At 60.4% G+C, this 28000-nt stretch overlaps 1 protein-coding gene across 1 annotated transcript in view; it reads left to right on the top strand.

The window, feature by feature from the left end:
- Positions 1 to 405: 405 nt before the first annotated feature.
- PSD (pleckstrin and Sec7 domain containing) overlaps positions 406 to 28000 on the top strand; it is a gene marked incomplete at its 5' end in the record, with an annotated part of 39303 nt that continues 11708 nt past the window's right edge. The window contains 9 exons of the mRNA XM_082308188.1: positions 406 to 1182; positions 1262 to 1364; positions 1875 to 2343; positions 8053 to 8496; positions 18564 to 18758; positions 19275 to 19355; positions 19908 to 20020; positions 20846 to 20904; positions 21421 to 21510. Of these exons, the coding sequence (XP_082164314.1) occupies positions 406 to 1182; positions 1262 to 1364; positions 1875 to 2343; positions 8053 to 8496; positions 18564 to 18758; positions 19275 to 19355; positions 19908 to 20020; positions 20846 to 20904; positions 21421 to 21510 (2331 nt within the window). The remainder of the gene's footprint in view (positions 1183 to 1261; positions 1365 to 1874; positions 2344 to 8052; positions 8497 to 18563; positions 18759 to 19274; positions 19356 to 19907; positions 20021 to 20845; positions 20905 to 21420; positions 21511 to 28000) is intronic.

Here is a 28000-nt window from a genome sequence, read left to right on the forward strand (position 1 = left end):
GTGCCTGAGCATCCTGACACCCTGGAAGAAAGAAAACACCCCAGGATGTCTGGGGACCGAGCAAAGGGCTGCTGGCATCACTGTAGTGCTGGTGTGATGCCCACAACGGACCTTGCCTGCTTCTTGCAGCAGGAGGGGATTTGAAGGGGGCTGTCTCACCTGGAGCATCTCTTTCTCCTGCTGTGAGCGCAGGGCACCTTTTGCCTGTCCTCCCCGTGGCCCCAGACTCCTCCTTGTGTCCTCCCTCCCCTAACCAGCTCTCCTCGCCCTTGTTTCAGGGCTGCCTGAGGATGCGTCGCCCCTCGACCCGGCCATCATCTCAGGGGTGCCGGGAACCCGCCTCGCCATACCCGTGCTGCCCTGCCGGGCTCCGGACCTGACACCTCCGTGCCCTCCTCCGGTGGGATGGCCCAGGCGGGGGGACCCGTCCGCTTCCACCCCGAGGAGGGCTGCGCTGCCTCACCCCCGCTGTTCACCCGCGGGGTGGACCGGAGGCCCTGGCTGGCAGGAGGGAGCCCCGAGGCTGGGAGACGCAGTCCCCCGCGCTGCCTCACCCCCAACCTCAACGCCGGCCGCCTGCACCTCCTACGCAAGGGTCTGGCCCCTGACGCCCGCCGCTACCCCCTCGGCCTCTACAACAGCACCGGCTCCTTGGCCCGCAAGCCGGCGGAGGCGGCTGTCTTTGGCAATGGGAGCTGCCCGGGCGCAGGGCGGCTGACGGCCCCCTGCACCCCACGGCGGGGCCGGCCCAGCGCAGTGCTCTCCTCCCCGGGCAGCCGGAGCCCGCTGGTGGCAGCAGCCCCGGAGGGACACAGCTCCGTTGTCACCTTCCGCTTCATCGAGAAGGCCAGCGTGCGGACCCTGGGCGGCCTGCCACTCCCCCAGCCCTGCTGGGACAACGGCCCCCACAGCCTCAGCCGCAGCCTGGAGCTCGGCGGGGACACGGAGTCCCCCCAGCCCCAGCCCTTGCCCCAGCAGCGGCTCCTGCGCACGCTGAAGCTGGAGGCCTCTGCGTCCGACCCGCTCCTGGCCGGGGGCAGGACCTTGGGGGCAACGTGTCCCTGTGGGAAGGAGCCCTGCACCCTCGACGCCGACTGCTCCTGCCGCTCCCTCACCAACGGGCTGCTGGAGGACTTCCCTGCCTTTGCCAGGAGCCCCATGAAGCCAGAGCCCCGACCCCAGGTAAGTGCTGGGGTGACCCGTGCCGGGCACAGGCTCTGCCGCAGGGTCCACCGCCCGCTCACCACTCTCCCCTCTGCAGGGCAGCGCATGGCCGTACCCCCGGCAGAGCTCGGCCCATGCCCAGCGCATCGCCAGGGCCAAGTGGGAATTCTTCTATGGCTCCTTGGACACTCCGAAGACAGGTAAGAAGTCAGGAGGGGATGCCCTTGGCTGGACCGACCTCTCCTTTGCGAGTCTGAATCGTTGCCAGGACTCCCCTTGGGGCTGCCCATCCCTCAGGACTTGTCTGTGCCCACCGGACAGCCGAGATCCCTGCCAAGATCAGCCAGTCTGTGTCCTCCTGGGGCCAGATCCTGCACGCACCAATCTCCCTGCAGAGTCCCCTGCAGCCATGCAAAGCATCATGCAAAGGGGCTGACGCAGAGCCCTGACCCCTGGCAGCCGTCGGCTGCCTCTGCAGAAGGGCTTCGGGGTTCGGATGGGTGCTCAGGGCTGGCTGCAGGTGCACTAGCGCTGACAGCACCCTGTCTCTGCCTCTCCCACCCTTTTTCCTCCTGGCTCCCCCTCTCCGTTCCCCGGTGCCCATCACATGTATGACCCCGCTTGCTGTGCAGGTGATGCCGCAGGAGTAGCTCCCCAGCGCTCCCTGGCACAGCTCCCCACGGCTCTGAGTGCTTGGGGCTCCCTTGCAGGCTCCTCTGCCCCTGACTCCGCTCCCCTGACCGAGCCCCCCCAGAAGCCCGTCTGCCTGCTGCCTGCCGAGCCGCCGGGGTCAGGGCCCGAACACAGCCTGAGCCACGTGGAGGTGGAGATAGAGATGTCTCCTCCAGGCGGCCAGAAGCCCAGCTCCTGCGAAACTGGGATTATAAGGAGGACAGTGAAGTACTCTGAGACAGACCTGGACACCGTGCCACTGAGGTGCTATCGTGAAACCAACATCGACGATATCCTGGCCGAGAAGGAGGAGGTGGATTCGGCGATTGAGAGCCAGAAGGACAGTGAGAGCAACCCAAGCTTCGAGGGCACCCCAGGCAGGAGGAACAGCACGCCAGAGGAGCCCCCCGCCCTGGGCACCGGCTGCCCGAAGGACGGGCTGCAAGACAGGCATGCAGATGAGGACGATGAGGTGTTTGAGGCAACGAGGAAGGAGAACAGGGAAAGGTGAGGCTCCGTGTGTGAGGGCAAAAATCTCCTCTCGCCCTCCTTATTATCCCTTGCATGGCAAAAGGCTCTGCTGAAAGAGTGTCTGAGCCAAAAATCCCAGTAGCTCCATCCGAGCTGTGTGTGGGGGTCAAATGGGGTCTTGGATCCCCAGGCTGGGGTGGGACTGGGGCTGGGAGGGGACCCTCACCACCCCATGGGAAGTGTGGGGCAGCGCTGGTGATCCAGGCCCGGGCGCTGTGCCGTGGGCCCCACTCCCCTGGGGTGAGCCCTGCAGCTCGGGTCACCCGGCTGAGCCAAGGCTTCCTGGCGCAAGTCCCGCCAGGTTAATTACGTCCTGTCCCAGTACTGCCGGCATTGGGATGATGGTGTCAGGGCACCTGAGCCCAGGCTGTGACCTGGAGCTGCCATGTGCTGGCAGGTGCTGCCGGGTTGCCCTCCCCTCTGCAGCCGGCTCTGCTTCAGAGGCAGGAGCGATCCCTTTTGCTTGGCCTCAGTAGGTATTTGCCATGTTTGGGAAAGAGTGGGGGATGCATTGGGCTGGAAAAAGCCTTTTGTTTTCTTTTGTGTTGTTTTTCACTTGTGTGGCAAAACACCCTGTGCTGGAAGGCTGATGGAGCGGGTGACGCCAAGGTTATCACTCAGTTGCCCACCTGTGGGCAGCTAATGCCATCTGAGCTGCCATCTGCCCTGTGCTGGACACTAGCAATTAGGACCTATGGGAGATGGTGTTTTGGCCTGGCAGCATGAGACCCTGCCCATGGGGCATACTCTGGAGTGGTGGTTTGACCATGAGGAGTGACAGGCAACATCTGCCTGCCGCAGGAGGCATCAGGAGGGGAAGGAGCTCCAGAGCGCTGTGCAGGACAGCCGCCTGGAGGGGAATGGCCCTGGCAGGGAACGGGAGATGCCTGCACAGGCAGCGGCAGCCAAGAGCATCCCCTGACACGTGTATCGGCAAAGAGTTTTGGCTGAGATGAGGGGGCTCAGCATCATCAGCAAGTGCTGTGCAAGGGTGGGGAGAGGTCTCGCCTGGGAAGCGCAAAGCCAGGGCGATGCCTGGGATGCTGTGTGGCAGCATGCACTCACCTAGCTGTGCAAAAGGCAGGCAGGGAGCATTTAGGTGGAAGAAAAGGAAAAGGGAGTGTTTGATCTTGGCAGTGGGAAAAGATAATGAAAAAATAAGCCCCAGTGGTGCCCCTGCACTGGGAAGGAGAAGCACGAAGGTGCTGGGCTGATGGGGAGGGAAGGTGTGCATCCCAAGGGGAGCTGGGCTCCTGCCAGTTTGTCCAGCCCTTGCATCTCTAGTGGAGGGGATGGATACATTCCTCCCTGCTGCCTGCCCTGTCCTCAAAAACTTTGGGTTCTAGAGAAAAGCTGAAAATAAGCCATTTTTTATATTTTTTTTTCCAAATGAATAGTGATGGAAATTTTGAGTAAGGTGTAAAGTTATTATCACTGCAAGCGAGTTCTTCAAGTTATTGTAACAATTATCTTGCATAGTGATATTTTATTTCCAAATATGTACTAGGCCACTACAAGTCCTATGAACTGTAATCCTGCTTTTTGCCCTCTGGGACACCTTACTATAGCTCTCCAGACAGCGCTGGAAAGCTTGGATGTGTCCTTAAATGCATTGATGCCCCTAAAGACGGTGTTCCCGGTATAATTACCGATGTGTAAAATAAGGACGTCATGTTCATTTTACATGGCTTCTTTGTAGACCAGTGGCTCTTTTGATTTGCAGCCCCCTGAATATTCCCCAGGCAGGTGCAGACCCTGCAGGCAGTGTCTTGAAAATCACGAGCCTCAAACCGCAAGCTTGTTTAGTCCCTGCATCGCAGCCCTGGGTTTTTGCTTACGCACTGTTTCTGAGCTCTGCAGCTGCAGTCCTCCTCCCTGTTTACCAGTCACCAGTATTGATGTTTTCTACTTCAAGCTTTCTGCTTTGCCTGCTCACAGGAGGGGTGATGCCAGGGTGATTAAGAAGCCCCCCTAGGCTCCCTTGAGTAGGCACCGTTCTGCTGCTGCAGGAGCTGCTGTACCCCAGGCCTGGCCGTGTAGCTGGGAGGAACCAGCCCCACAAAATTACTGAAGCACCTTCAGATGCTGATTTACAGCATTTAGACATGTAAATCCCTTTGAAAATCTAGCCTTAAAGGCTTAGCACCCTCTGCAAGGGGGATTTTGGCTTGGTGCTATCTTCTTGTCCTTCATATTCTGGCCAAAGGGCATCTTCTTTGGTGATTTATCCTCCCAAAATAAGAGAGCGTGCTAATGGCTGGCCAGACATTGGGCTAAAAAAACCCAACACCAAATCAAACAAGACATGGAAAGCGAAGGAAGAAACGGTGTCTTCTTCCAGCAAATCCGCTCCCTGAATATATTTAGAGTCAGATCTACCAACTCTAATGACTAGTCTAAGCCTTTACTGTCTTTATTCCCATTAGTCCCTGAGAGCCAAGACCTGTCAGTGAGAGCGGCTCAATTCCCTTCCTCCCCGAGCATCTGCAGACGTGCCGGCTAAGCTGGAGGCAGGGCCCGGCTTGGCCCACAGCATGGGTGCCTTGGGCTGATAAGAGAGAAGAGGCTTTGCCGGGGGGGTGCTCCACTCCCCCGAGAGGGCGGAGGGCTGGCAGGAGGCAGAAACACCTTTTCTCCCTGCAAGCAGAGCAGCCTCGCCTGGGAAAGCCCTTGGATCTGCTACCTGGGGAGCCTTTCCAAAGCCTTTGTGCTTGAGAAAAATAGCTGCAGGGCGAGCCTTGTTGGGGTTTAAAAAACGGTTATTGCCCTGATTTCATCAAATGCTTAAGCATAGGCTTAGCCTGCCTCAGTAGCCACAAGCCTCTGATGTGTTGTGCTGAGGCTGAGCCTCTGTCCCAGAGCCCAGTGTGGGCACAGAGCCACAGCTCAGGGTGATGCTCCCACGTCCCACAGGCTCCTGCTGGCGGGGCTGGAGAGGGGATGCTCGGGGTGATGCCAGCAGGCGCCTGCCGATGAGTGGGGGGAGACGCCTGCAGCTCATGGGGGAGGACTGTGGTCAGCGTGACCCCAGTGTGACGGCGTGGACGTGGCAGGGGAGTGTGGGCAGCTGGCCAGGCATTGCAGCGCCTGTGGTCAGCACCTGTGGCTAAGCACAGGTTGGAGTTGGACACTGAGCCCCAAAAGTGGGCAGCTGCCGAGCTGGAGGAGATGTGCGAAGGAGCCTGGGGGAGTGCAAGGAGCCGCTGGGGCTGGTTCACACAAGAGCTTTGTCCAAAGAGGAATAAAGCGAGGGGCTGCTGGCTGGTGCTGTACAGCCTCACTTTCTTTGGGCTGAGCGGGGATCCCGCCACAGTGCCTGCAGTGCCTGTGCAGGCAGGAGGAGTGGGGCATGGCTGAGGCAGTCAGGGATCTGGAGGGTCACAGGAGCATTTGGCAGAGAGAGAAAACTGCTGAGGGCCTGAGGAGAGATATTTTGGCATGGCTCTGCAGCACCAGGCAGGGTGAGCCTCTTCCCCTCCATCAGCTGTCAGACACAGCTGCTGAAGCCCGGTTGCTCAGACCCCCGTGGTCCCCACGGGCAGGCCTTCGCCTGAAGTGCTGCTGGCTTTGGCGCTGATGTGCAATGCAGCACGGCCATTGGCTCCTGGGATCCGCTTGCCCTCCGTACCCACCTGGCCCTCTCCCAAGGAAGGCTCACCACCTCTCCTGCCCGAGCTCAAGGCTGGAAACCTATTTGCTTTCCTGCTGCCCATCACCCTTGCGCAGATGCTCGATTACAGCCTCTGCGTCTCCTCCCCTCCTCTGCTCCTCCCAGCTGCATTTGTCTGGTTTGGTGATGGTTTGGTGACCCTTCCCGGGGGCTGGAGCGGGGTGCGAGGGGGGCGGCAGCTGGGGAGGACTTGGCAGCACAGTGGGGGCTGATGAAGCGTCTAGGTCTGAGCAGGAGTGGTGTGCGCAGGCAGCATTTCACCCATGCTGCTGAGACTAGAACCTTCTGGAGCTGAATGGCTTTGCGCTTAATATTTCGGGGGGGGAGAGATTGCTTCCAGAGCTCGGATGGTGTGGACAAAACCAGCTGTGTTTTTCCTGTGGCTTGGTGGCAATATCACAAGAATGAGCCCAGCTCCCTCTCCTGGGAAAAAAGTCCCTTCCGTCCGCTGATGTCCTCCCCAGCACAGCCCGTCGCCCTCCTTATGGATTCGAGGTGCAAAATGAAGTCAGCGGTGTTAGCTTGGTTTGGTAGCACACAGCTGGGTGAATTCACTGGACAGTGAATGCACGTTCGCATCTGTAGAGCTCATCTGCAGATGTTAAAGAGGTCTCCTCTGCCTTGTCCTTGCCGGAAAGCCACCCCAGAGGTGGCTGCTCCTGGGGCTCCTACAGGAATGGTAGGAGCATGGAGCAGTGCTGCAGAGCCAGGGAAATGCTGGTGGATGGGGGAGAGGAGCCTCCATCCTGCCTTGCTTACCTGCGTCCGGCTTAGCTGTGCTCCCCTTGAAGCCATCTGGCACTTTGAGGGAGTCAAGCTGCTGGCTCTTGGCCTGCTGAAGTAATCAGGGTGAGATTTTTGAGCGGTATGTGAAGGCTAATGAATGAAAATCATTTGGTGCTTGTAACAGCAATGCATCTTTTGAGCCCTCTGTACGAAGCTGTTTGTTCGTAACAAATGTTATGACAAGCTGGAGCAGTTCCTCTCCTTTAATCAGAGGAGAGAGTGGCATAACAAGTGCTTTTCTGCTGCTTTAATAAAATCATAGTGGCTTATGAGTAAAGTAGGCTTTTAGGGCTGTGTTTATGCTTGTACGGCTGAAGCATTGATGTTCCCTGGGTTGGAAATGTCCCTGTTGTCACGTGCTCAGACGGATGGGCAGGCTGCACTTCACCTCATTTACAGGACAAAACACTCAGGGCTTCAGGGTTAAGAAAATCCTGTGTTGGACTGGATGCAGATCTGCATTAGAGACAGGCTGGGCCTTCCTGCGGGGCTGATCCCTGACAAGATGATAAGCCAGGACCAAGCCTGGCCTCTAGGACATGGGCCAGCTCAGGTCCCCAAGACCAGAGCTGGGTGTGAGTCTCCCTCCGTACTGCCTGGGGAAACCTGGGGCTCAGCTTCGCCTTGTGCTGGGTCCCAGATGTCTCCTGGGACTCAACATCGCCTTGTGCTGGGTCCCAAATGCCTCCTGGAACCAGCCAGCAGACCTTGCAGGCTGGTGTTGATCATGCTCTGAGCGCAGTGCTCAGCAACCACGGTGCTGCATTCGTGGAAGAAGGTGTCGCGCTGTCCTGAGCAGCTTCAGGAGGAGCCTTCTGGGTGCTGGGAGCTCTGAAGGCTCCTGGAAAATTCAGCCACTTCTAGATTTGGTTGGAAATGGAGCTGAACCACATCCTGCTTCTGGTGCTTGAGCCCTTTATTGGATCTAAGCTCAAGTTGAGTAACTGGGAGCAGTAGCAATCTCATAAGCTTCTTATGAGGATGAGCCACTAAAGGAACAAAAGTCTGTGGCACGTTAAAGGAGAAGCATATGTCTGGAGGGAGGCCAGCCCAGTCCCTCTTCCCATGATGTCTTGGGCAGGCGAGGCGTTTCCTTGGAGGTCTACAGATGTTCGGAGGAGATTTCTGCCCTCCCCAGTTTCCTTCTGGAGCAGCGTGTGGGCTTTTGTTTCAGGGCTTTGATCCCTTCCTCCTCAGTGACCAGTTCTTCTCGCTTTCTTTCCCTCTAGGATCATGGATCAAGACACACAGGGTATGCTCAAGTCTCCAGTGCCCTTCCTCCTAGGGCACAGCCTCTCCAAGGATGGCATGGACTCTTTCAGCAAGCATTTTGAGAGCATCATGGAGTCCCATCGAGCCAAAGGCACATCTTACACCAGCCTCGACTCCATTGACATCCTCTCCTCCCCAGCCCGCACCCATGGGACCTTTTTCACTTTTGACCTCCCAACCCTCACCCCAGAAATACAGGGACAGATCCGAGACAGCGCCAAGCTGATCGAGGAGAACTTTGCTCCTCTGGCTCACTTGGAGCCGGACTCTGGGACCAGTTCAGCCACAGATGCCCCCTGGACGGAGAGGGAGGAGGAGCGGGGGAGGCGAAGGAAAGGTGCTCGGCACAGCCCTTGCCGCTCAGAGGACAGCTTTGGTACTCCCTTGGCCTCCAACATGAGGTGAGTGACCAAAGCTGCTTGCTGTCCAGCTGGGCCACCAAGGCTCGGTGTGGAGTCTAACCCTGTGCGGCGTGTTTTGCAGCCGGAGCCTTACCTGTGTTGCTGGGGAAGGGGGGAAGGGTCAGGACTGGGTGTGCTGGATTTTCTGTCAAGTGACCGATCAGGCCAGTGATCACCATGGTGTTGTGGTAGGCGTGTCAGTGGGAGTACATCTCCTTTTTCATCTTTGCCAGCTTTGTTGGTGCTGGCGGGCTGTGAGGTTTTCTCCAGCCTAGCAAGCAGGGAGTCCCAGGACTTCAGTCTCGTTGTGGTTCCTGTTGCAGGACAGTTCAGCATCCATGGTGGCTGTGGGGAAAGGACAGTCAGAAGTCAAGTACCAGTAGAAATTCAACAGCCTTTCCCTCCTGGAGGCCAAGACTTCCTGATACTGCTGCGTCTCTCACCATCTGAGTAGCAGCCTCCTGTTTCCTGAGAGCAAGAGTCCCATGGTCTTGTACCTATTGTCCTGGCCTCCTGAATCTCCTCAGTCTTGTGTATGTTTGGAGACGGAGGGCAGAGATGAGCACAGCCCACCAGAGGCTCCTCGTACATTGCTCCGAGCCTGCCTGCACCCAGGCTCAGGATGGCTGCCCCACACCTGGGGAGATCTCTGGTGGAGCAGGCTGGGGGAGCTTAGCCCCACCACTTCCAACTTGTCCCTATGTGAGACCATGTCCAGGCTGAGAATCTACCTTCCTGCACTCCTCCCCCTTCCAGCAAGGTCTTGGGCTGAGGCACTTGCGATGTGGCAGGTTGGCAGGCGGCGCCTTTTCCCTTTGCCAGGGTACGCTCATCTGGAGCGTGGTCAGGTCCGGTCTGGATGTCAGGTCTGGTTCACTGGTTCAGCTGCAGAGCCGGTGGCTCTCGGAGAACTTGGTGTCTCAGTCATGCCAGTGCTGACCTTCCTGTTTGCATTGCCTTCCTGCATGGTGACCTTCTGTGCAATGCCAGAGCCTCCTGAATCCCTCATCCACTTTCTAGGCCTTGGCCTTTTCCACACCAAACTTTTTTGGGTTTGGTCTTTTCCAAACCAAACCTATGTCACTTCTGGTCGCAACCTGCACCATCCTCACAGGCTCAGCTTGGGGTGGCCAGGTGGGGATCTGAGTTCTGTGTCCTCTCTGGTGTCTGCAGTCAAGAGAGGAGAGTGGTGTATTGCATCTGCTCTGTGGTCCCTGGATCACTCCAAGGGCATTTTGGGGCAGAGAGGTGCCGGGGTAAGCCTTCCCTTTCTTTGTGACACTGAAGCCAGGGACATGGTGGCACAGAGGCCAGGCAAGGTTTTGATGTCCGAGAGGCACGAAGCAGCGAAGGGTGGCAGTATCCAGCCGTGATCAGTGCTCTCCGCAGGAAGAATTGTCTTCCTATTCCTCTGCCAAGGCAAGGGACCCAAACAGAGCACCCTGGAGAAACTGAGAGGACAGTGTCTGACTTACCATCCGCAGGGTGCCATTGTACCACAGCAAGCCCGCTGCAGGGGCACGGGGAGGTGTGAGGGTGCAGAGACACAGCGGCAGCAGGAACGGCAATAACGTGGCTTAACAGAGGTTTTTCCTCACTGGTTTATAGTCAGTGGAGCGCAGAGCGTGCTGGCAGTGCCGAAGATGCTGCGGTGCTGTCCTCCCCTCCTAGCTCAGGTTTTGGAGCAGCGCTGGGCTGCGGCACAGGCCATGGAGGGGTGTTGTGTGTGTGTCCCCCAAACTGCCCTAGATCTTTGCTGAGCCCACCTTTGCTGAGCCTCTTGTCTTCTCTTCCAGCCCTCACAAGCAGGAGTACCTCTGCTTTGGTGGCAGGGGAGCGCGGGGGGAACCCGGCTGCAGCCCTCACTGCACTCCCTGGCCGGGGGACCCCGAGGCTTGGCCTTTCCATAGCACCATAAGCACCAGCCTCACCTTCTGTTACACAGGCACACAGAGCCCCAAGCAACTACTTTCCCCATTTAGAAGTGGTTCCCTTTTTTATCAGTAGGTCCCTGCACAGCTCTTCTCCTAGTCCCGTTCAGGCCCCGTTTCTTGCGCATCTCCTGGGCTGTGGGTGATGTTCAGATGGGCCATGCTGCCTGCAGCAAGTGAGCCGGTGCCCTGGCTCCAGCAGCAGCCTGAAGTGGAGGCTGCAGGAAAGATGGTGAGAAATAATGCGTGTCGCTAATTAGATGATGAGGCATTTGGCTATTTATCAAACATACATAAAATTATACATGTTCCTTTTCTGGATTAAGTAAAGGTGGCCCATCCACCTTGGTAAAGACTGGTACTTAATGTCTTTTGGCAGGAATTTAGATGATGCGTCATGATTCCGAGCCTGTTATCATCCCTACGTACTATCACACCCTAATGTGTCGTCTTTGGCAGTCTCCAGTGGGGTCTGGCTCCCGCCTTAGATAGAAAGATAGAAGAACTCAGTTTATTTACAGTCCATTAAACAATACAATTACAATTCATTAATTCATTATGATCTTATAACAGTGTGTACTTACAAATATATGCACAATATCTACTGATGAAAATAACATCCAATTCGATAAACAATGAGTGACCTTTTCCTGTCAAGAACCTGAGAGTCCTAATTCTTTCAATAACTCATTATTGCCTTGATACCATTTTCCATGTGCTCCTAAGGGAAATCCCGTAAATTTAGTAATGTTAGTGTTTGTCAGTTCTTGAATTTGCTCTTTTAGGTGTTGATATTTCTTAACTGGATCCCTGCATCCAGTGAGAAATAAGGTGTGCAGGCCCCCGGCAGGCAGCAGCCCAGCTCTCTGCTCCCCGGCATGGAGCGAGCCTCCCCTTGCAGCCCCCGTGGGCGATGCAGACAGGGAGACAGGTGTGGTTGGGATCTGGTGTCGTGCGGTGGAGAGGAGCGGAGACTGGGACTGACAGCACGAGCTAGACTGGGAAGCAGGGAAGGCATGGGGTACCAGGGGCTAGGGCAGCCCATCATCTGCAGGCTCAGTCCTCAGGCAGCAGGGCTTTCTGGCAAGGGAGAGGTGGAAGAAGTTTTCTCTTTCCCCATCACTGGTGCCACCAACTTTCTAGACTCTGAGTGGAGCTGATCATGAAGCTGAAGCTTTCCAAGTAGTTTGAAGAAGTGTCTGGGCTGGTTGCTCAAAGGTTCCCATGAGCTGGAGTCAGCAGCTCCTGGTGCCTGGCAGGGCTGATCTGCTCGAGTGGGGATTATCCTTGTGATGCTCCCATTAAGGGGTCTTTAATGGAAATTGCTGGGGAAAGGAGCTCAGGAACCTCTGCAGCCATCGTAATGCAACATTGGTGGGGCGAGAGCAGGGGATTTGCCACCACCTATAGTCACAAGCAGTACAGATTGACTGCCACCAGCTCAGGTGGACTGGGGACCCCAGGCAGGGGGGCTCTGTGGTGGGAGGCTGGGCTTTATGCTGGCTGTCGGCCTCAGGGTTGGCAGAGGTGACCTCGGGCTGCAGGGCTTTGGCGTGAGGGGTGACTGGTGAAGAAGGCCAGCGAGTCTAGACCTGTATGTGCCCTATGACTGTCCCTCTTGTGCCTCAGAAACCTTTGACATTATTTGTTGCAACGGTTGGGGTCTGGATGGCCCTGCAGCCCGTGACTTTCCATCTCTCTCGGTGGCAGAAGCAGCCAAGCTGGTGATGCCCCCTGCATTGCCCAGGAGACACAGTGTCCCCCACGGCTGGTGGTCTTGGTTCACGCAGCCTTGCAGCTCATGCCAAGGCTCTGGTGTCCCTCGGCACACGATAGTCAGACCACACTTTTATCTTGACCTTGCGCATGGGGAGTGTGCCTAAGTGCAGACCTGGCGAGGCCTCCCCGGGGCGCTGGGATGCCTCCGCGTCCTCCAGAGGCCTTGGCTAAAAGGGAGGGAGCAGTGGCTGAACAGCAAGGGTCCCAGTGTGGGAACCCCCTCCCCACCCCTCCACAGCAGGACACCTCACGGTGACACCCCCAGTGTGTGAGTAGGTTATCTCCCCCTTTGGGTGGGAGGTGAAGGTGTGCAGGTCCCCTGCTCTTGCTGGGCAGAGGGCTGCAGTTAAAGCAGTCTGTCCCCGGGGTGGCGGCGGTGACCTGCAGAGCATGGTGTGAGGCCGAGCCCTCCAGGGCTGGTGGGGTCCTCCTGGGGCTGGTGGGGCTGGCCAGGGGCAGAGGCAGCGCTGGCGAGATGACGGGGCGGGAGCTGGGGCAGCCCTGGGGACTGCAGGGAGGTTGCTTCTGTGGTGGCAGCCAGACTTTTGCAACTGTGGATCCAGTTCCCCAGGCTTTGCCGTACTGCCGGCTGCGAGCAGAGCCTGGAGTGCCGCCTCTCCTGCTGCAATCCCATACACAGGCAGCCCGGGGCTGCCGGCCCCGCAGGCGGGATGGGATGTAAATGGGCAAATTGCATCTCCCTGGGGGTAGAAGTCCCCTGAAATCCAGCCACCCAGCTTCCCTTGCCCGTCCCACTGCTCCGGAGCCAGCCTTGGCCCCAGGCACAGCCGTGCCGGTCCCTGAGGAGCACCAGCGGAGGGGGGGGGACGAGACTTGCCCCCCGTGCCACCCCCGTGGGAGGCGAGCGAGGCAGGCTCTGCCGGGACCCGAATCGGGGCCATCGCCTGAGGGGGAACAGAAAGAAGGGCAGGCAGGAGAAGCAGCGGCGAAGCGGGGGACTGCAAACCGCCTGGTGAAAAGGGCCGGATACCACAGCGAGGGGCAGCACGCCCGGAGCCTCGCTAGAGGGAGAGCTCAGCCCTGGAGCTGCGGCTGCGTGGGCGGCCCGGGAGGCCGTGGGGCTGGCAGCCGCCCCGGGCGGAGGATGCGCCGGCAGCGAACCCTCCTCCCTGCCCGATCGCGGCTGCTGGCCTGTGCTGGAGCGCCGGGGTCCTGCCAATAAGCTCCGCTGTGTTTCTTTATAAGGTCCCTTTTGTTACTGCAGCAGTCGGCGAGACGGTGCGTCCCCCCCCCCCCCCTTCCAGAGCCCAGCCCAGGTCTGTCAGCTGGCCTGAGCTCCCAGTTGGCACTGGGCAAACTGGTGAGATGATGCCCTGAGGGCTGTGCCCAGTTTGGGGCCCCGTGGGGTGGATTCGGCGGGTGGGGGGAGAGGGCTGCGCAGAGGAAGGAGGGCAGCGAGGAAAGGATGGAGATAGGGGAAGGGAGGGATGGTGTGGGATGGCAGCACAGGAGGGGGACAGGGATGGGGCGCAGGCTGAAGAGGTCACCCCACAAGCATTGGCACGGCAAGAAATGGGGCACAAGCCTGGGGGGAGATTTTCCCCCAAGCATTTCCATGTCAAGCCATGAAGAGCAGCAGGAGCTGGGACACAGGATGGGGTGGCAATGCTGGGGGCTGGGGTGGGTGCTCCATGGCGTGGAGGATGGGGGCAGCAGGCAGGGTCCTGGGGCTGGCAGGGCTGCCCACAGAGGCATGGGCAGTGGCACAGCCCTGTGGGATGCAACCCCTCGTGTCAGGCATTAATCCCAGCCCCCAGGTCTGACCCAGAGCCCCTAGGCTGGGCTTTGCCCAAGGGTCTGAGAGACCCAGGTTTCCGTGCACTGACCCCTGTGTCTCTGTGTCTCTGAAGGAGACGATAACCCTCCACCCAGCAGGTGAGTAACTGGATTTTAAGGCTCTCAAGCTGGCTCCAGGAATTGGTGGGATTGCAGAGTCAGCCCTTGTCTTCTGCAGGAGCAGTTGTGCCCCCCACAAGAGGGGCTGGTGGGATGGGGTGATGGAGGACAGGCAAGCATCTCCAGAGAGGGCTGGTGCTGCAGGGGAGGCTCTGGAAGTCTGCAGAGAAACAGGACTGAGGAGGGGCACAGCTGCCCAAAGTTCAGTCCTACCTGTATCTGGCAGCAGTAATGCTGGCGGGTGCCTCTGTGGCTGGGTGATTTGAGGACCAGGTTGGACTCCAGAGCTGCTAGAAAGCAGGACCAGCCCCGCCTGTGGTTGGAGGCTGGCCTGGCTGACCTTCAAGTGTCCTCCCAGCCCTAACTTCAATTCTGCGAAGAATGAACCAGCCCAGATCTTGGCTGTCATAAATCAAAGTCGCTCCGCTGAGACCGATGGAGGGAGCTGCGTTTATTTAGCTCAGCCAAAGATCCGGTCTGGTACATTCTTAGCAGCAATATTAGGCAGGCTGGGCTCGCTTGGTAGAGGCATCGGGCATCAAGCCATGCATGCAGGGCATCGGGAATCGAGGTCAGAGTGCTGCTCTGCCCCATACATGTATCCCTCATGGACTCAACCTGGCTCCCTGCCCTCTCCCTTCATGGTGCAGGATGCAAACCAGCCTCCCGTGGGGAGCAAGTGGCACTTGGTTTGTGGTTGGAGGTTTTGAGTTTCCCACAGCAGGTGTCTCACCTGGAAATGTGTCAGGCAGGACCTGGACAACCCAGGAGCTCAGCTGAGCACCCCCAGCTGAAACCAATGGCCACCCGGCCCAGCCTGTCCCCAGGGATATCTCTCCTTCCCCGCTTCTGGGGAGCAGGGCATTGGTGCAGGAAGGGTCCCACCATGCAGATACATCCCTGCTGTCAGCCAGGAGCTGGAGGTCAGCCCTCCGGGGCAGGCTTCACTGAGCTAGTGCCTTATTGCTGCCCCACATCCAGGAGAGAAGATTTGCTGCTGGTTGCTGAGTGCCATGGAGCGAACATGGTGCCGGGTGAGCCTGGTTTGTGGTGGCAAGGTGGAGAGGACGTCAGGACTCCTGCAGTGATACACTGCATTGCAGCCAGGGAAGGTGCTGTGGTCTCTCCTGCTGGGCTCTGGGCAGTCAACCAGAGGAGGAATATTGGGGTGAGACAAGGATCCATCTCCCAGAAAGGAGCATTTGGCCTCAGGAAGGAACATTTGGGAGCTGGAGAAGCATCTGGCCCTGGAGAAGGAGTGTCTGTGGTGTGGCGGCCCCAAGCAGGACCATGGTGCCGCAGCTGCTCCCTGGGGCTGGGAGCAGAACCTGGTCCTTGTGCTGAGCTGGGGTGGGAGGTGGTGGAGGAAGAGCCTGTGTCCCAGGGCGAGCCCTGAGCTGGATCACGTGCCTTCCTTGCAGGGACCCCCAGAAGCACCTTGCTGCTGCCGACACAGGCACTGGGGACCTGGGCTTTCTAGCGAACACCTCTGAGGTGGCAGGGGACCTGTGCTCCTGGCGACACAGGGGGTGGCAGTGGCTGTCCCAGGCGGGCAGCAGGGAGAGAGATGAGCTAGCGCTGGGTCCGCTCGGGGATGACTCATTTCAGGCACACTGAGGTTACTCGCACAATACCAAATTTGATGTTTATTCCTTAAGTGTGGGCCAGTTCTTGGGTTGAAAATGTATCTAATGTAGAAAATATTATCTCAGTGTTTCTTCAAGCTGAACTGAAATGTCACTTCAGAAAGTACACTAAAAAAAACCCACCCTGAGACATTAGCTCATTGGCAAGAAAATCAGCATCACCTCAGTTGCCTCAGACATGGACATGTCTCTTTGCTCTGTTTTCCATTTGCTTGAGGATTGGGCTCTTGGTTTTCTTTAAGATGCACATTCCTCAAGCCAGCTGAGGCTTTGAGTGGTGACAGACGGGTGCCACGAATGGACACTTGCAGCCTATCGAGGCTGATGGTCCATATTTAAGAGCATGAGAGTGGCTTGAGTGTTGGAAGAAAACCCATTTCATGGCATGGCTGAGTAGTGCCTCATCCTGAGAGCAAGGTTATGCTTTGCTGATGTAAAAACCCAAATCAGTATGGGGACTTGGTGAGGGAGGGGACAGTAGATCCCGCTGGTAGAGCTGCTTTGAGACCCAGGCTGTGATCCCTGTGTGCCCATTGCAAGAAGCAAGGCAAGAATTGCAGCCATGGGTTGGGAGCCTGCAGGGAGATACAGATGTTGAAGGACAAGAGAGGTTTTGTAAATGGCCCCATGCCTGAATGCTCAGCACTAGGTAGGAAAGCAGAGGACCACAGATTGGGAAGAGGGGTCAGGGGGAGAGACTCAGAGCTCTAGGTTTGCCACTGCAGGCTCCAGGAACCGGCTGTGTGAGGGAGGACAACTTCTCAGGCAGGACAGGCAAGGTCCAGAAGGGTATTGGGAGTTTTTAGTGGTGGTGGTTGAGAAGAATGAAAAGGTCTTCAGAGGGTGACTGAGCAGCTGCTTGCTCTGGAGGTGCAGTTGGAGCATGGGGAGTGGTGGAGGGGTGGCTTTGAGTTTTGTAGCTCAGCCTGTGGCTGAAAAAGCAGCCTTGGAGCTGCTGGGCTGGGAAGGGGACAGTGCCTGTGCCCCTGTGATAGCAGAAAGAGTTTTAGCGAAAAATACAGTCACCACAACCCATGGCTGGCAGGTGCCGGTTGCTGGGATGGATTCATCTCTTCGGCTGCTGGGAAGCAAAGAGCCCGTGAGCCCTGTCCTTGGCTGAGGACACAGCAGCTGCAGCCGCACAAGGAGACAGAGTGGGGCCGAGGTGTGTGCCCAGCACTGGCCCAGCAGCACCCAGCCTGCTCTGCTGTCGGGCACTCCCTGGGGCAGCTTTGGCCCTGCCAGCCAGTGCAGGCACAGCCGGGCACAGCTGGAGGGCAGCGGGCACCAGGGCCCACGCCAGCAGCACCTTTGGATGCGGCCACACAATTTTGGGAGGAGGAGAGGTTTTAGGCAGGTGGGAGGGATGCCTGCAGGACGGGGTGTGCTGGTGATGCAGACAGTGATGCTGGAAGCCTCCCTGCCCAGCGCAGCTCCCCAGAGCAGGTGGACTCAGAGCTGGTGAGCTCCTAGGGACCTCGTGGCTGCTCTTGTGGCTGCTCCCACCAGGGTGGCATGGGGCAATGGTCAGGCTTCCTGGGGAGGGCTGGGGCCAAATGGGCACGGATCTGTCCTGGGCCACCCGTCCAGGTCTTACCACAATCACTGCCCGGCACTGCCAGGCTCAGCCATGGTACGAGCCAAGTGCATCTTCCCAGGGACTTGCAGGGCGTCAGAGCCGCTTTCACCAGGGAAGTGTCGGGCCCATGGGCTTGAGCACAGAGCAGCTTCCCCCGCTGCACGTGGCTGGGGATGCTGGGATGCTGGGAAGAAGGCACCTGAGAGCCCCCCGAGGCACGGGGCAGCCTGCCAGTGCTGCGCAGGGCTCCCCTGGGATGGGCAGTGCTGAGCAGCAAGGAGGCTCATCCTTCGTGGAAGAAACGGAGCCTCAAGGAGATTGGCCTGGGTAATTGGCCCAGGAGAGCAGGCCTCTTAAAAGTCAATTAGAGACTTTTAAAAATAAATCAGACTGGAACATTGTAAGGGCTGCCAGAAAATTTGGGCGAGGTCAGAGTTGCCTAGCGTTTGTTGTTGATTAGATTCAACCAGTTTTTTCGTTGGGATAACTTCTGTGCCGCTGAGTCAGACTGCTTCGGGGGCTAAGCCAAGAGCGTCTCCTAACGTGGCCATTTAAGGCATGGTGGGCTGAGAGCTGATGGGCAGCCTGACGAAGACAGTACACCCCGCTGTGTGCTGGGAGGCTCGAGGGGGGGGGTGTTTCCTTCATCTTCGCCCTCTCTGCCTCAGTTTTCCCTTCTGTGAAGTGCTTTGAAGTCTGTGGGTGGGAAGAGGCGAGCAAAGAAATTACAGTCATCTTGTCTTGGGTAGAAACTGTGCTCAAGAGCAGCACGAGGAGTTTGTCCAGGTTAAAAAATGAGTGCAGATCTGTAGGACAGCATGTGATGTGCACATGTTTCTGCTCAAAGTCTCCACTACGGCTGAGCTTGGCAGAGCCTGAGCCCACACATGCAGTTTCACAGGCTCAGGGTGGGGAACTTTGGAGCAGTTGTCCTGTCTCTCTACATCCAGTTTGGACATGGGTTTGGGTGCCTTGTTCCTGTCATCAGTCACTGGAGCTGTCCTGTCACCCCCTGTCTCCTCCAGCCGCATCACCAGACCTTCCCTTAGCTCCCAGACCCGACCTTGGAGTGTCTCTAAGCAGTGTTGTTCATCCTGGGTCCCAGCAGTGAGTAGCTGGTCTCCAAAGCAGGGTGAGGAGCCTGCATTTCCCAAGAAGCTGAACGAGAAGAGGATCTGTAGGCAGGCTAATGTGGAGTGTCCCTTCCCATTGCAGTGACCACCCCCTGAGCCAGCTGGTTTCAGACTCAGACTCGGAGATGGACAGCGTGGAGCAGCTGGCCCTGGGCAGCACGGACACCCTCTCCAACGGGCACAAGGCTGATCTGGAGGCTGCTAAACGCCTGGCCAAGAGGCTCTACAACCTGGATGGCTTTAAAAAAGCAGATGTGGCCCGTCACTTGGGGAAGAAGTACGTGTGGGTATTCGCAAGGAATGGCCCATTCTACAAGGGACCCACCTGCGCCCGTGGTGTACCCATGGCTGCTGCCCTTGCAGGGCACTGGGCTGGCAGGGAAGAGCTGGCAGGACCCCAGAGCCCACTGCCTGTGACTGGTACACCTGCTACAGATACCAGGTGTTCCCTCTAAAGGTCTTAAAACCTAAAAGACATCCAGGTTTTGGTACCTTCCTACCATGACTGCATCTTGGATGCTTCAGTAAGGTGATGGGGGGATGGCTAGCTGACCTCTCATGGTCCCTTCCAGCTCTAGCTTCTCCAGTTTCTCTTACATGCCCAGTACTCCCATTGGATCTGTGGGTGACTCCTCTGAGTTTCATGGGAATGTGGGGTGTCTCTGTCCCCAGCATGCCTCCCACAGCCCTGGGGAGCTCCCAGCCTCCTGGAATCCACCCCAACCCCTATGTGCCTTTTGCTGTCCCCACGATCTGGTCGATCCCACTCTTGCTCACCCCTTTTCTATTTCAGCAACGAGTTCAGCAAGATGGTGGCAGGGGAATATCTGAAGTTCTTCGTGTTCACGGGGATGAGCCTGGACCAGGCTCTCAGGTCAGAGCTGAGTGCATGTACATGTGTGTGTGTGTGGTGGCCAAGTGGGGTCCTAGCAGACCGTGCCCTCTGCAGCTCCACACCCGCACAGGGATCTGCAGGAGCAAGCAGACCCCACATCTCCCACCTGGAGATCCCCTTACCTTTTATATAGCGGGGGCTGAGTCCCAAAGTGGTCTCTCAGCCACGCAACTGCAAAAGAGCATCCCCCTTAACTCACCAGTCAGTGCAGCTGGGTGACAGTCAGGTTCACCTAGGACTGGCTTTCCAGGCCTTAAGCTCAGAGCTTCTTGGTGTCACCCCCACCTCCTTCCCCGGCATAGTGCCCAGGGCCGGCTGCAGGTCTCTGCGATGTGCTGGCAGGGTACGATGCTGTGGGCTTGGAGGGGAGTCCTGCAGCTGGTTGAGAGGGATGTGCAATGGCAGGGCTTCATCTGGCACACAGCGGGGTCTCCAGACCAGAAAGCACAGCTCCACTCCTGCGCAAGGTGGGTTGGAGAAGCTGCTGGTGGGCTTCAAGTGTGACCAATGCTGCTGCTGCTGCTTCTTCAGGTCCTTTCTAAAGGAGCTGGCCTTGATGGGAGAGACTCAAGAGCGAGAACGAGTGCTGGCTCATTTTTCCCAGCGCTATTACGAGTGTAATCCCAATGCCATCTCTTCGGAGGGTAAGAAACTGTGCGTATCTGTGTGCGCGTGTGTGTGTTTCAAGCGAGCCCATGCATTCGTCAAGTCGGTGAAGGTGCTCAAACTGAAACAGAGCAGGCTGAGAGCCTGTACTGACGCCTTAGGAGACAGCCCCAGAGATGTCATTTCCCTCAAATGACAGATGCTTTAGATTTTTTTTTTTTTTTTAAAAAAAACCTGCTCCAGTTGGATCACGCATAATTAGGGCTCAACCCATCCTTAATTCTGACCTTGAGCAGATTAGCACAAGAGGCAAGAGAAGGCCCTCCTCACCAAATACACCCCAGCTCTCAGACCCTCGGCTCGGGGAATAGCCAGGTGAGAAAACTCGGGTGCCCAGCACTCAGGGCGGCACAGACACCCACTTTGTACTGTTTAAATGTCTTTTCGCCTCTCCTGTGTGTGTTCACGTGCTGGGTCTGCTCTGGGCTGGCTCTGGGGCAAGGTGAGGTTTGGGCTGCCTGGCTGGCAGAGGGCTGTGCCGGTCCCACCTTGCCGTGCTAGGAGCTCTGCAGGATTAGCTGCAGCATCACTGTCTGGCTGAAAGGGCTACAGGCTTGAAAGGGAGTTTGTACGCTCAGGTTTGGGACCAGCTTTAATTCAGTGGCCTCCTACCTGCTCGCCCGCGTGCTGCCAGCACTACGCTGACTGCTGTGTGCCCTGCGTGCCTGGGGCGGGCGGAGCAGGCTCGGGGCTGCCTTGGGCGCTCAGAGCCCCCGTGCCCTGCCTGAGATGCTGAGGGGCTGGAGCACCAGCTGTGGGGCCAAGCCAGGGGCTCTAATTCCTGTCCTGTGCTTGTGCTGCAGATGGAGCCCACACCCTCACCTGCGCCCTGATGCTGCTAAACACAGATCTGCATGGACACGTAAGTTCCCGCTGCCATCGGCCCCGTCTGTCCCTGCACTGTCTGTCCCCACCGCCCTGAACTGCAGGTAGGGGACCCTGGACCCACAAGGGCTGGTCACCCCTAATGTGTTTGGGGAGGAGAGGGGAGAAAGGATGAGTGAGAGAGGGAGCTGGTGAACGAGAGAGTGGGGCTTTGGAGGAGACATGCTGAGCTGGAAGATGTGGAGGTGGGATGAGGACAGAAGAGGAAAGTGGACAGGGAAAGAGGGTTGGAGTGAGACTCCAAAACTAGCTGCCATAGGAGCAGGTAGCACCCAACTTAGAAAAAGGAGGCTATTTAAGACTCCCAGAGTCTAGGCAAAGCTGGCAGCTTCCCCACACGTTCAAGCAGCCTCCCTGAGAGCTGGCTGGTCCTTCACCTCACTGCGGAGACAGGGAGTTTGTTCCTGGGCTGTGGGGCCTGCTCCAGCCAGCACCGGCCCCCCAGCCCAAAGGTAACCCCCCCCCCGTGTTTCTCTTCCCCTGGCTCCCCCAGAACATCGGGAAGAGAATGTCCTGCTCTGACTTCATTGGCAACTTGGAGGGGCTCAACGGAGGCACTGACTTCCCCAAGGAGCTGCTCAAGGTAAATTCAGTTGCTCTCTCTGGCCAGCCACACAGCAGGAGCAAAAGTGAGAGTTTTGGGTGGGATCACATAGATGACTATGTGGGATGCTGTGAATGTGTCCATCCTCATGCAGGAACAGTGGTGGTCCCTTAGCCTGCAGCTTTCCTTCTGCCTTGCTGAGGGGGACATGGGCTGCCCCGTTCCCCCAGTAGGACACCGGAGCTCCAGCTGGGGTCCTGGTGCCCTCACTGCTCCTGCTCTGCCTGTGTCGCAGGCAAGGGGGCACATGTGGGGCCAGCTTACTAGGGCTGGTGTGCCCAGCTGCAGCCAGAGGCTTTGTGGCGTTGACCCCATGGTACTCAGCCCTTCCTGGCTCCCTGGAGCGCTGGAGCCCAAAGCCGTGGCCAGGCCCTGGGACTGGAGCCATCTGTGGTGGCAGAGGGAATGTTTCCCTCTGGGAAATGGGCAAGGCATGGCGATGGCGAGGGTAGGCTGGTGCTTAAAGTCCCAGAGCTGGGAACTCACCACACTGGTGTGAGCGGGGGGACTCCTGCCTTCTCCCTGCCTGACCCAGTTCTCAGCGGGGCTTGGTCCAGGAGGGCAGTGTTCAGTGAGCACCTCCGGCCTCAGAGTGCTGCGCTTCTCCAGCATCGCCTGTTCTCGGGAAGGTTTTCTGAGCTGCCATCTCTCCATCTCAGGCCCTGGGAATAGGATTAGCTCCCATGGGACCCACTGGGCAGAAACCATTGCTGTTGGTGAAGCGCTACAGTTGGTAAATACTCATGATGTGGAAGATGAGTTCCCACAGGGTGCTGGAGCCACAATGGGGGGAGATGGTCGATGAAAAAAGGCAATGGAGGGTGAAAAGCTGAGCTCCCTTTTCAGCCTCCGTGGGTCTATTCCTGGCTGTGTCGCTCACCCCATCATTAAGGGGTTACCAGCAGCTCTCAATAGGGCTGTCCTCCCTCTCAGCCCACGCTTCACCAGTAAAAGGAGTTACTCAGGAAAAATTCTCCTCTAATTTTAAACCCAGATCCAGAAAAGGCTTTAAGCACCCAAAATGGAATAGAAACATCCACAATGAGGACCCCTGCCCTCCAGTGTGGGAGCCCCGGAGCATCCAAGCTCCGCAGGCTCCTTGGCGTGCCCCCTTTGCAGCCCCCGGCGCCCCACGGTTGGGTACCCCCACTTCAGGCACTGCCGCATCCCTGTTAAACTTCACCCCCAAAAGTACCAGCAGTTTAAACATGCAAGATCAAGTTATCCCATCAGATCCCAGCCATTGGGATATAGGGTGGTGAGCAAGTGCCATGAAGCTACAGGCTTTCTCTCATGGGCAGGGGCCAAGACCTTTACTGGAGGTAAGGCAGTGGTGGGAGGCTGCAGCGCTGCAGCACAGCCCCGCACAGCTCTGCCTGCAGCCCAGCAGCGGGGAGGCTGCTCTGCTAAAAATGGCCTGTTCCCTCTGCAGCTGTGGTGCTTCCCACCGCCGCTTTTCAGCCGCCTCTGTACAGGAGCCGTGCTGGGGAGGGGGAGCAAAAGGCAGCGCGAGGAACCGCGTGTGGGGCAGGCTGCAGCTCCTCGCCTGAAGCACCACTCCGCTTTGGGGAGCCCCTGCCTGTGCAAGGGGGAGTGGGGTCCTGGGATGGGTGAGATGGGGAAAGCGCTGTCAGCCTGCTCTGGGGAGGGGCCTGGCAAGGAAAGGCTCCTGTATGGGCTGTGCCTCTCCTGGGCAGCCTTTGCCAGGCTCAGCCGGAGAAGACACCCTCTCCCTTCTGCCCACTGCTTTCAGCTGCTTGGTGCTTGGGTCCCTGTGCAGGCTCAAGGGGCAGAGAAACAGGGAAAGCCTCTCCCACTGCCCTCCCTGCGGCAGCCTGCACTAGTCATGTTACCCAGGGTAGGATGCTGCCTCCTCGGCAGACCTGGCTGGCAGGCCGTGCCTGGGGACCGAGGCTCCTGTGCACGTGTACCGCACAGCTGGCTGGCTAATTTTAGCCCTCCAGGAGCACATGCGTTTCCTAAGGGCAGCAGGGGTGGGGAAGGGCTGACAGGCTTCAGAGGAGCTTCCCAAAGCTCAGGGCTGGGTCTTGGGCAGCTCCAACAGCGCAGAAGAAGGATCCTGGGGGCTCTTCCAAGCCTGCCTGGGGAGATAGCGCAGGCTGCTGCCCCATAGGCTTCACAGCTGGAGGGCTCGAGGTGGCCCCCACCCACATCACTTGCCACTGGAGAAATGGGGACAGCAGAGCAGGACCTAGGTGGCTGCAGGGGACACAAGGCCACCATCCCCTGTGACTCTGGGGACAGCATCAGGAACAGACCCGTGGGGAGCTTGGGCTGCGCGGAGTCCCAAGACAAACACAGCACGATGCCTGAGAGCGGGTGGCAGCTTGAGTCAGACAAGAACTTTATCTGCTACTAGATAATACATGTAAACAATCCCAGTTTTATGCAGAAGAAATGAAAACACTTCAAAGCTTGTGCTTTCACAGCTGAGCACCACGTCCCCCTCACTGGCAGCGCCTCGCCGTGCCCTGCATGGCACTGCTGCTGGAGCTAAGGCAGTGATGCCTTACTGGCACTCAGCTGCTGCTGCTGGAAACCCTTTCCTCTGGCTCTGAAAGCTCCCCTGGAGAATCGTGCTCCGCGGGCAGGGCTGCCCAGCTCTCCGACTCGGGTGTCCTCCCCACTGGGGATACAAGAACCCATATAATGCCATGCCCGAGGACACCCACGTCTGCAGGCTTGGACCCGAACTCCTGTGGCCAAATGAAGGCAGCTGCCCGCCCCGCGAGGAAGGAGGTAAAGCGGGGTGTCCTGGAGCTGGTGATATTTTGGTTAGCTCTTGAGATGTTGCTCTTCTCTTGTCAGTGTGATTTTAGCCCAGGCCCCCTGGGATTTCACTCGCTGTTGCTGGTTGTCTGTTATATTTCAGATGTGGATTTGACCTTTACATGATTGATCACTTTGCAGAGCCTTAGCTCTTCCCTATCTTCCTTACTCTTATTAGCTTAACCTTGTGCTTTGCTGGCTGGTAGCAACACCGTAGGGCCAGATCAGACCCCATTTCTCCTTGGTACTGCTTAGCGATTGCAGGAGTGAGCCAAAGCTGTGCCGCCTTCCAGCCTAGGAGCCGGAGCACTTCACAGATGTTAATGAATTAAGCCTGACAATGCAGTCGGGTCCCCGGGGGAGGAAGGTAGGATGGGCCCCCACCTTCCAGCTTGGAGGTACAACGGCAGGGCTCAGACGCTCAGAGTGCTGGGTAAGTGATTAGCAATGTGGGAAGAAAGCCCCGGCTCCCACCTCTGAGCTGTAATCTCAGGAACGCTTGCTCAGTCTAATCCCCTGGGCTATTTTTTTTTTTGCCTGTTTCCCCTGGGAGCGATATGCTGCCCCTGTCTCCCGCGCCCCCCCCCCGGCCTCAGGGGCAGCCCAGCACGTCTGACGGGCTGGGCACGCATGCCCATACAAGTTTTGCCCAGCGACCACTATGCCAAGCAGTCAGGACCGAGTGGAAAATTTCGCCTTCTCCACTGGCCGCATCTCCTGCTCAGTCAAGCCTAACTAAATTACGCATCGATCCTCACGCCTTCTGCAAGGATGCCCAGCTCTTTGCTTCTTCACGGGGACAGCTCCCTGGAGCATCTGCGTCCTGCCCTTAACCAGCCGGGTGGCTCTAGCTACTCATGTTTCTGGCCTGACCTCGAAGGGCTGGGCAGGGGTGTTAAGCGTGGGGTGGGCGCAGAAGATGGAAGGTGTGAGATCTCCTACCAGCCCAGCCCTGTGGAGGCCCCTGCTGCAGGCCGGGCTGCAGCAGCAGCTCTGAAGCCTGCCCGGCTGGCACAGCACCGAGGTGCCGCCTGCCCGGTGGGGCCCGGGAAGCCCCGGGGATGTCACCGCCGCTGCCCCCCAGCCCCATGAGTCCAGCCGCCTGCTCCCGCTCTCCCTTGTGGGGCGGAAAGGAGGCAGGGAGGGCCGGCTGGTGCTCCGGGGGCGGCTCCGGCAACTGGTGTGCCATCGGCGCCAGGGACGGTGTCCCACCAGGCGGGACGCTGGCCGCTGCCTCCGCGGGCCCGGCTCCACCGCTCGGCTCGGCCCGGCCCGGCTCGGCTCGGCTCGGCTCGGCCCGGCCCCGCTCGGCTCGGCTCGGCCCGGCCCGGCTCGGCTCGGGTCGGCCCGGCCCGGTTCGGCTCGGCACGGCTCGGCCCCGCTCGGCTCGGCCCGGTACGGCTCGGCTCGGCACGGCCCGGTACGGCTCGGCCCCGCTCGGCTCGGCTCGGCTCGGCCCGGCTCGGCTCGGCTCGGCCCGGTTCGGCTCGGCTCGGCCCGGCTCGGCTCGGCCCGGCTCGGCTCGGCTCGGCTCGGGTCGGCACGGCCCGGTTCGGCTCGGCCCGGCTCGGCTCGGCTCGGCACGGCTCGGCTCGGCCCCGCTCGGCTCGGCCCGGCCCGGCACGGCTCGGCTCGGCTCGGCTCGGCCCGGCTCGGCTCGGCCCGGCTCGGCTCGGCTCGGCTCGGCCCGGTTCGGCTCGGCCCGGTTCGGCTCGGCTCGGCTCGGCCCGGCTCGGCTCGGCACGGCTCGGCTCGGCCCCGCTCGGCTCGGCCCGGCACGGCCCGGCACGGCACGGCTCGGCTCGGCTCGGCTCGGCTCGGCCCGGCCCGGCTCGGCTCGGCCCGGCTCGGCTCGGCTCGGCTCGGCTCGGGTCGGCACGGCCCGGTTCGGCTCGGCCCGGCTCGGCCCCGCTCGGCTCGGCCCGGCCCGGTTCGGCCCGGCCCGGCTCGGCTCGGCTCGGCCCGGCTCGGCCCGGCTCGGCTCGGCTCGGCTCGGCCCGGCTCGGCTCGGCTCGGCTCGGCTCGGCTCGGCCCGGTTCGGCTCGGCTCGGCTCGGCTCGGCTCGGCCCGGCCCGGCTCGGCTCGGCCCGGCTCGGCTCGGCACGGCCCGGCTCGGCACGGCTCGGCTCGGCTCGGCTCGGCTCGGCTCGGCCCGGCTCGGCTCGGCTCGGGTCGGCTCGGCTCGGCCCGGTTCGGCTCGGCTCGGCTCGGCTCGGCCCGGCTCGGCTCGGCACGGCTCGGCTCGGCTCGGCACGGCCCGGCTCGGCTCGGCTCGGCACGGCCCGGCTCGGCTCGGCTCGGCTCGGCACGGCCCGGCTCGGCTCGGCTCGGCTCGGCTCGGCCCGGTTCGGCTCGGCTCGGCTCGGCCCGGCTCGGCTCGGCCCGGCTCGGCTCGGCTCGGCTCGGCTCGGCTCGGCTCGGCTCGGCACGGCCCGGCTCGGCTCGGCTCGGCTCGGCCCGGCTCGGCTCGGCTCGGCTCGGCTCGGCTCGGCACGGCCCGGCTCGGCTCGGCACGGCCCGGCTCGGCTCGGCTCGGCTCGGCTCGGCTCGGCCCGGCTCGGCTCGGCTCGGCTCGGCCCGGTTCGGCTCGGCTCGGCTCGGCCCGGCTCGGCTCGGCTCGGCTCGGCTCGGGTCGGCACGGCCCGGTTCGGCTCGGCCCGGCTCGGCCCCGCTCGGCTCGGCCCGGCCCGGTTCGGCCCGGCCCGGCTCGGCTCGGCTCGGCCCGGCTCGGCCCGGCTCGGCTCGGCTCGGCTCGGCCCGGCTCGGCTCGGCTCGGCTCGGCCCGGTTCGGCTCGGCTCGGCTCGGCTCGGCTCGGCCCGGCCCGGCTCGGCTCGGCCCGGCTCGGCTCGGCACGGCCCGGCTCGGCACGGCTCGGCTCGGCTCGGCTCGGCTCGGCTCGGCTCGGCCCGGCTCGGCTCGGCTCGGCTCGGGTCGGCTCGGCCCGGTTCGGCTCGGCTCGGCTCGGCTCGGCTCGGCCCGGCTCGGCTCGGCACGGCTCGGCTCGGCTCGGCACGGCCCGGCTCGGCTCGGCTCGGCACGGCCCGGCTCGGCTCGGCTCGGCTCGGCACGGCCCGGCTCGGCTCGGCTCGGCTCGGCTCGGCTCGGCCCGGTTCGGCTCGGCTCGGCTCGGCCCGGCTCGGCTCGGCCCGGCTCGGCTCGGCTCGGCTCGGCTCGGCTCGGCTCGGCACGGCCCGGCTCGGCTCGGCTCGGCTCGGCCCGGCTCGGCTCGGCTCGGCTCGGCTCGGCACGGCCCGGCTCGGCTCGGCACGGCCCGGCTCGGCTCGGCTCGGCTCGGCTCGGCTCGGCCCGGCTCGGCTCGGCTCGGCTCGGCTCGGCCCGGTTCGGCTCGGCTCGGCTCGGCCCGGCTCGGCTCGGCTCGGCTCGGCTCGGCTCGGCTCGGCACGGCCCGGCTCGGCTCGGCTCGGCTCGGCCCGGCTCGGCTCGGCTCGGCTCGGCTCGGCACGGCCCGGCTCGGCTCGGCTCGGCTCGGCTCGGCTCGGCCCGGCCCGGCCGTGCGCCGCGGGCCGCCATTGGCTGCGGCGGGCGGGGCGGGGCGGGGCCGGGCCCCGCCCCTCTCGGGCAGCCGCCGCCGAGCCCTGCCCGGCCCGGCCCGGCTTCAACAGGCGGCGGCGGCGGAGCGGGCCGCGGCAGGCAGGGCAGGCAGGGCGGGCAGGGCCG

Source organism: Platalea leucorodia (genome assembly GCF_965183815.1).
Source record: "Platalea leucorodia genome assembly, chromosome: 4".
NCBI lineage: Eukaryota > Metazoa > Chordata > Aves > Pelecaniformes > Threskiornithidae > Platalea > Platalea leucorodia.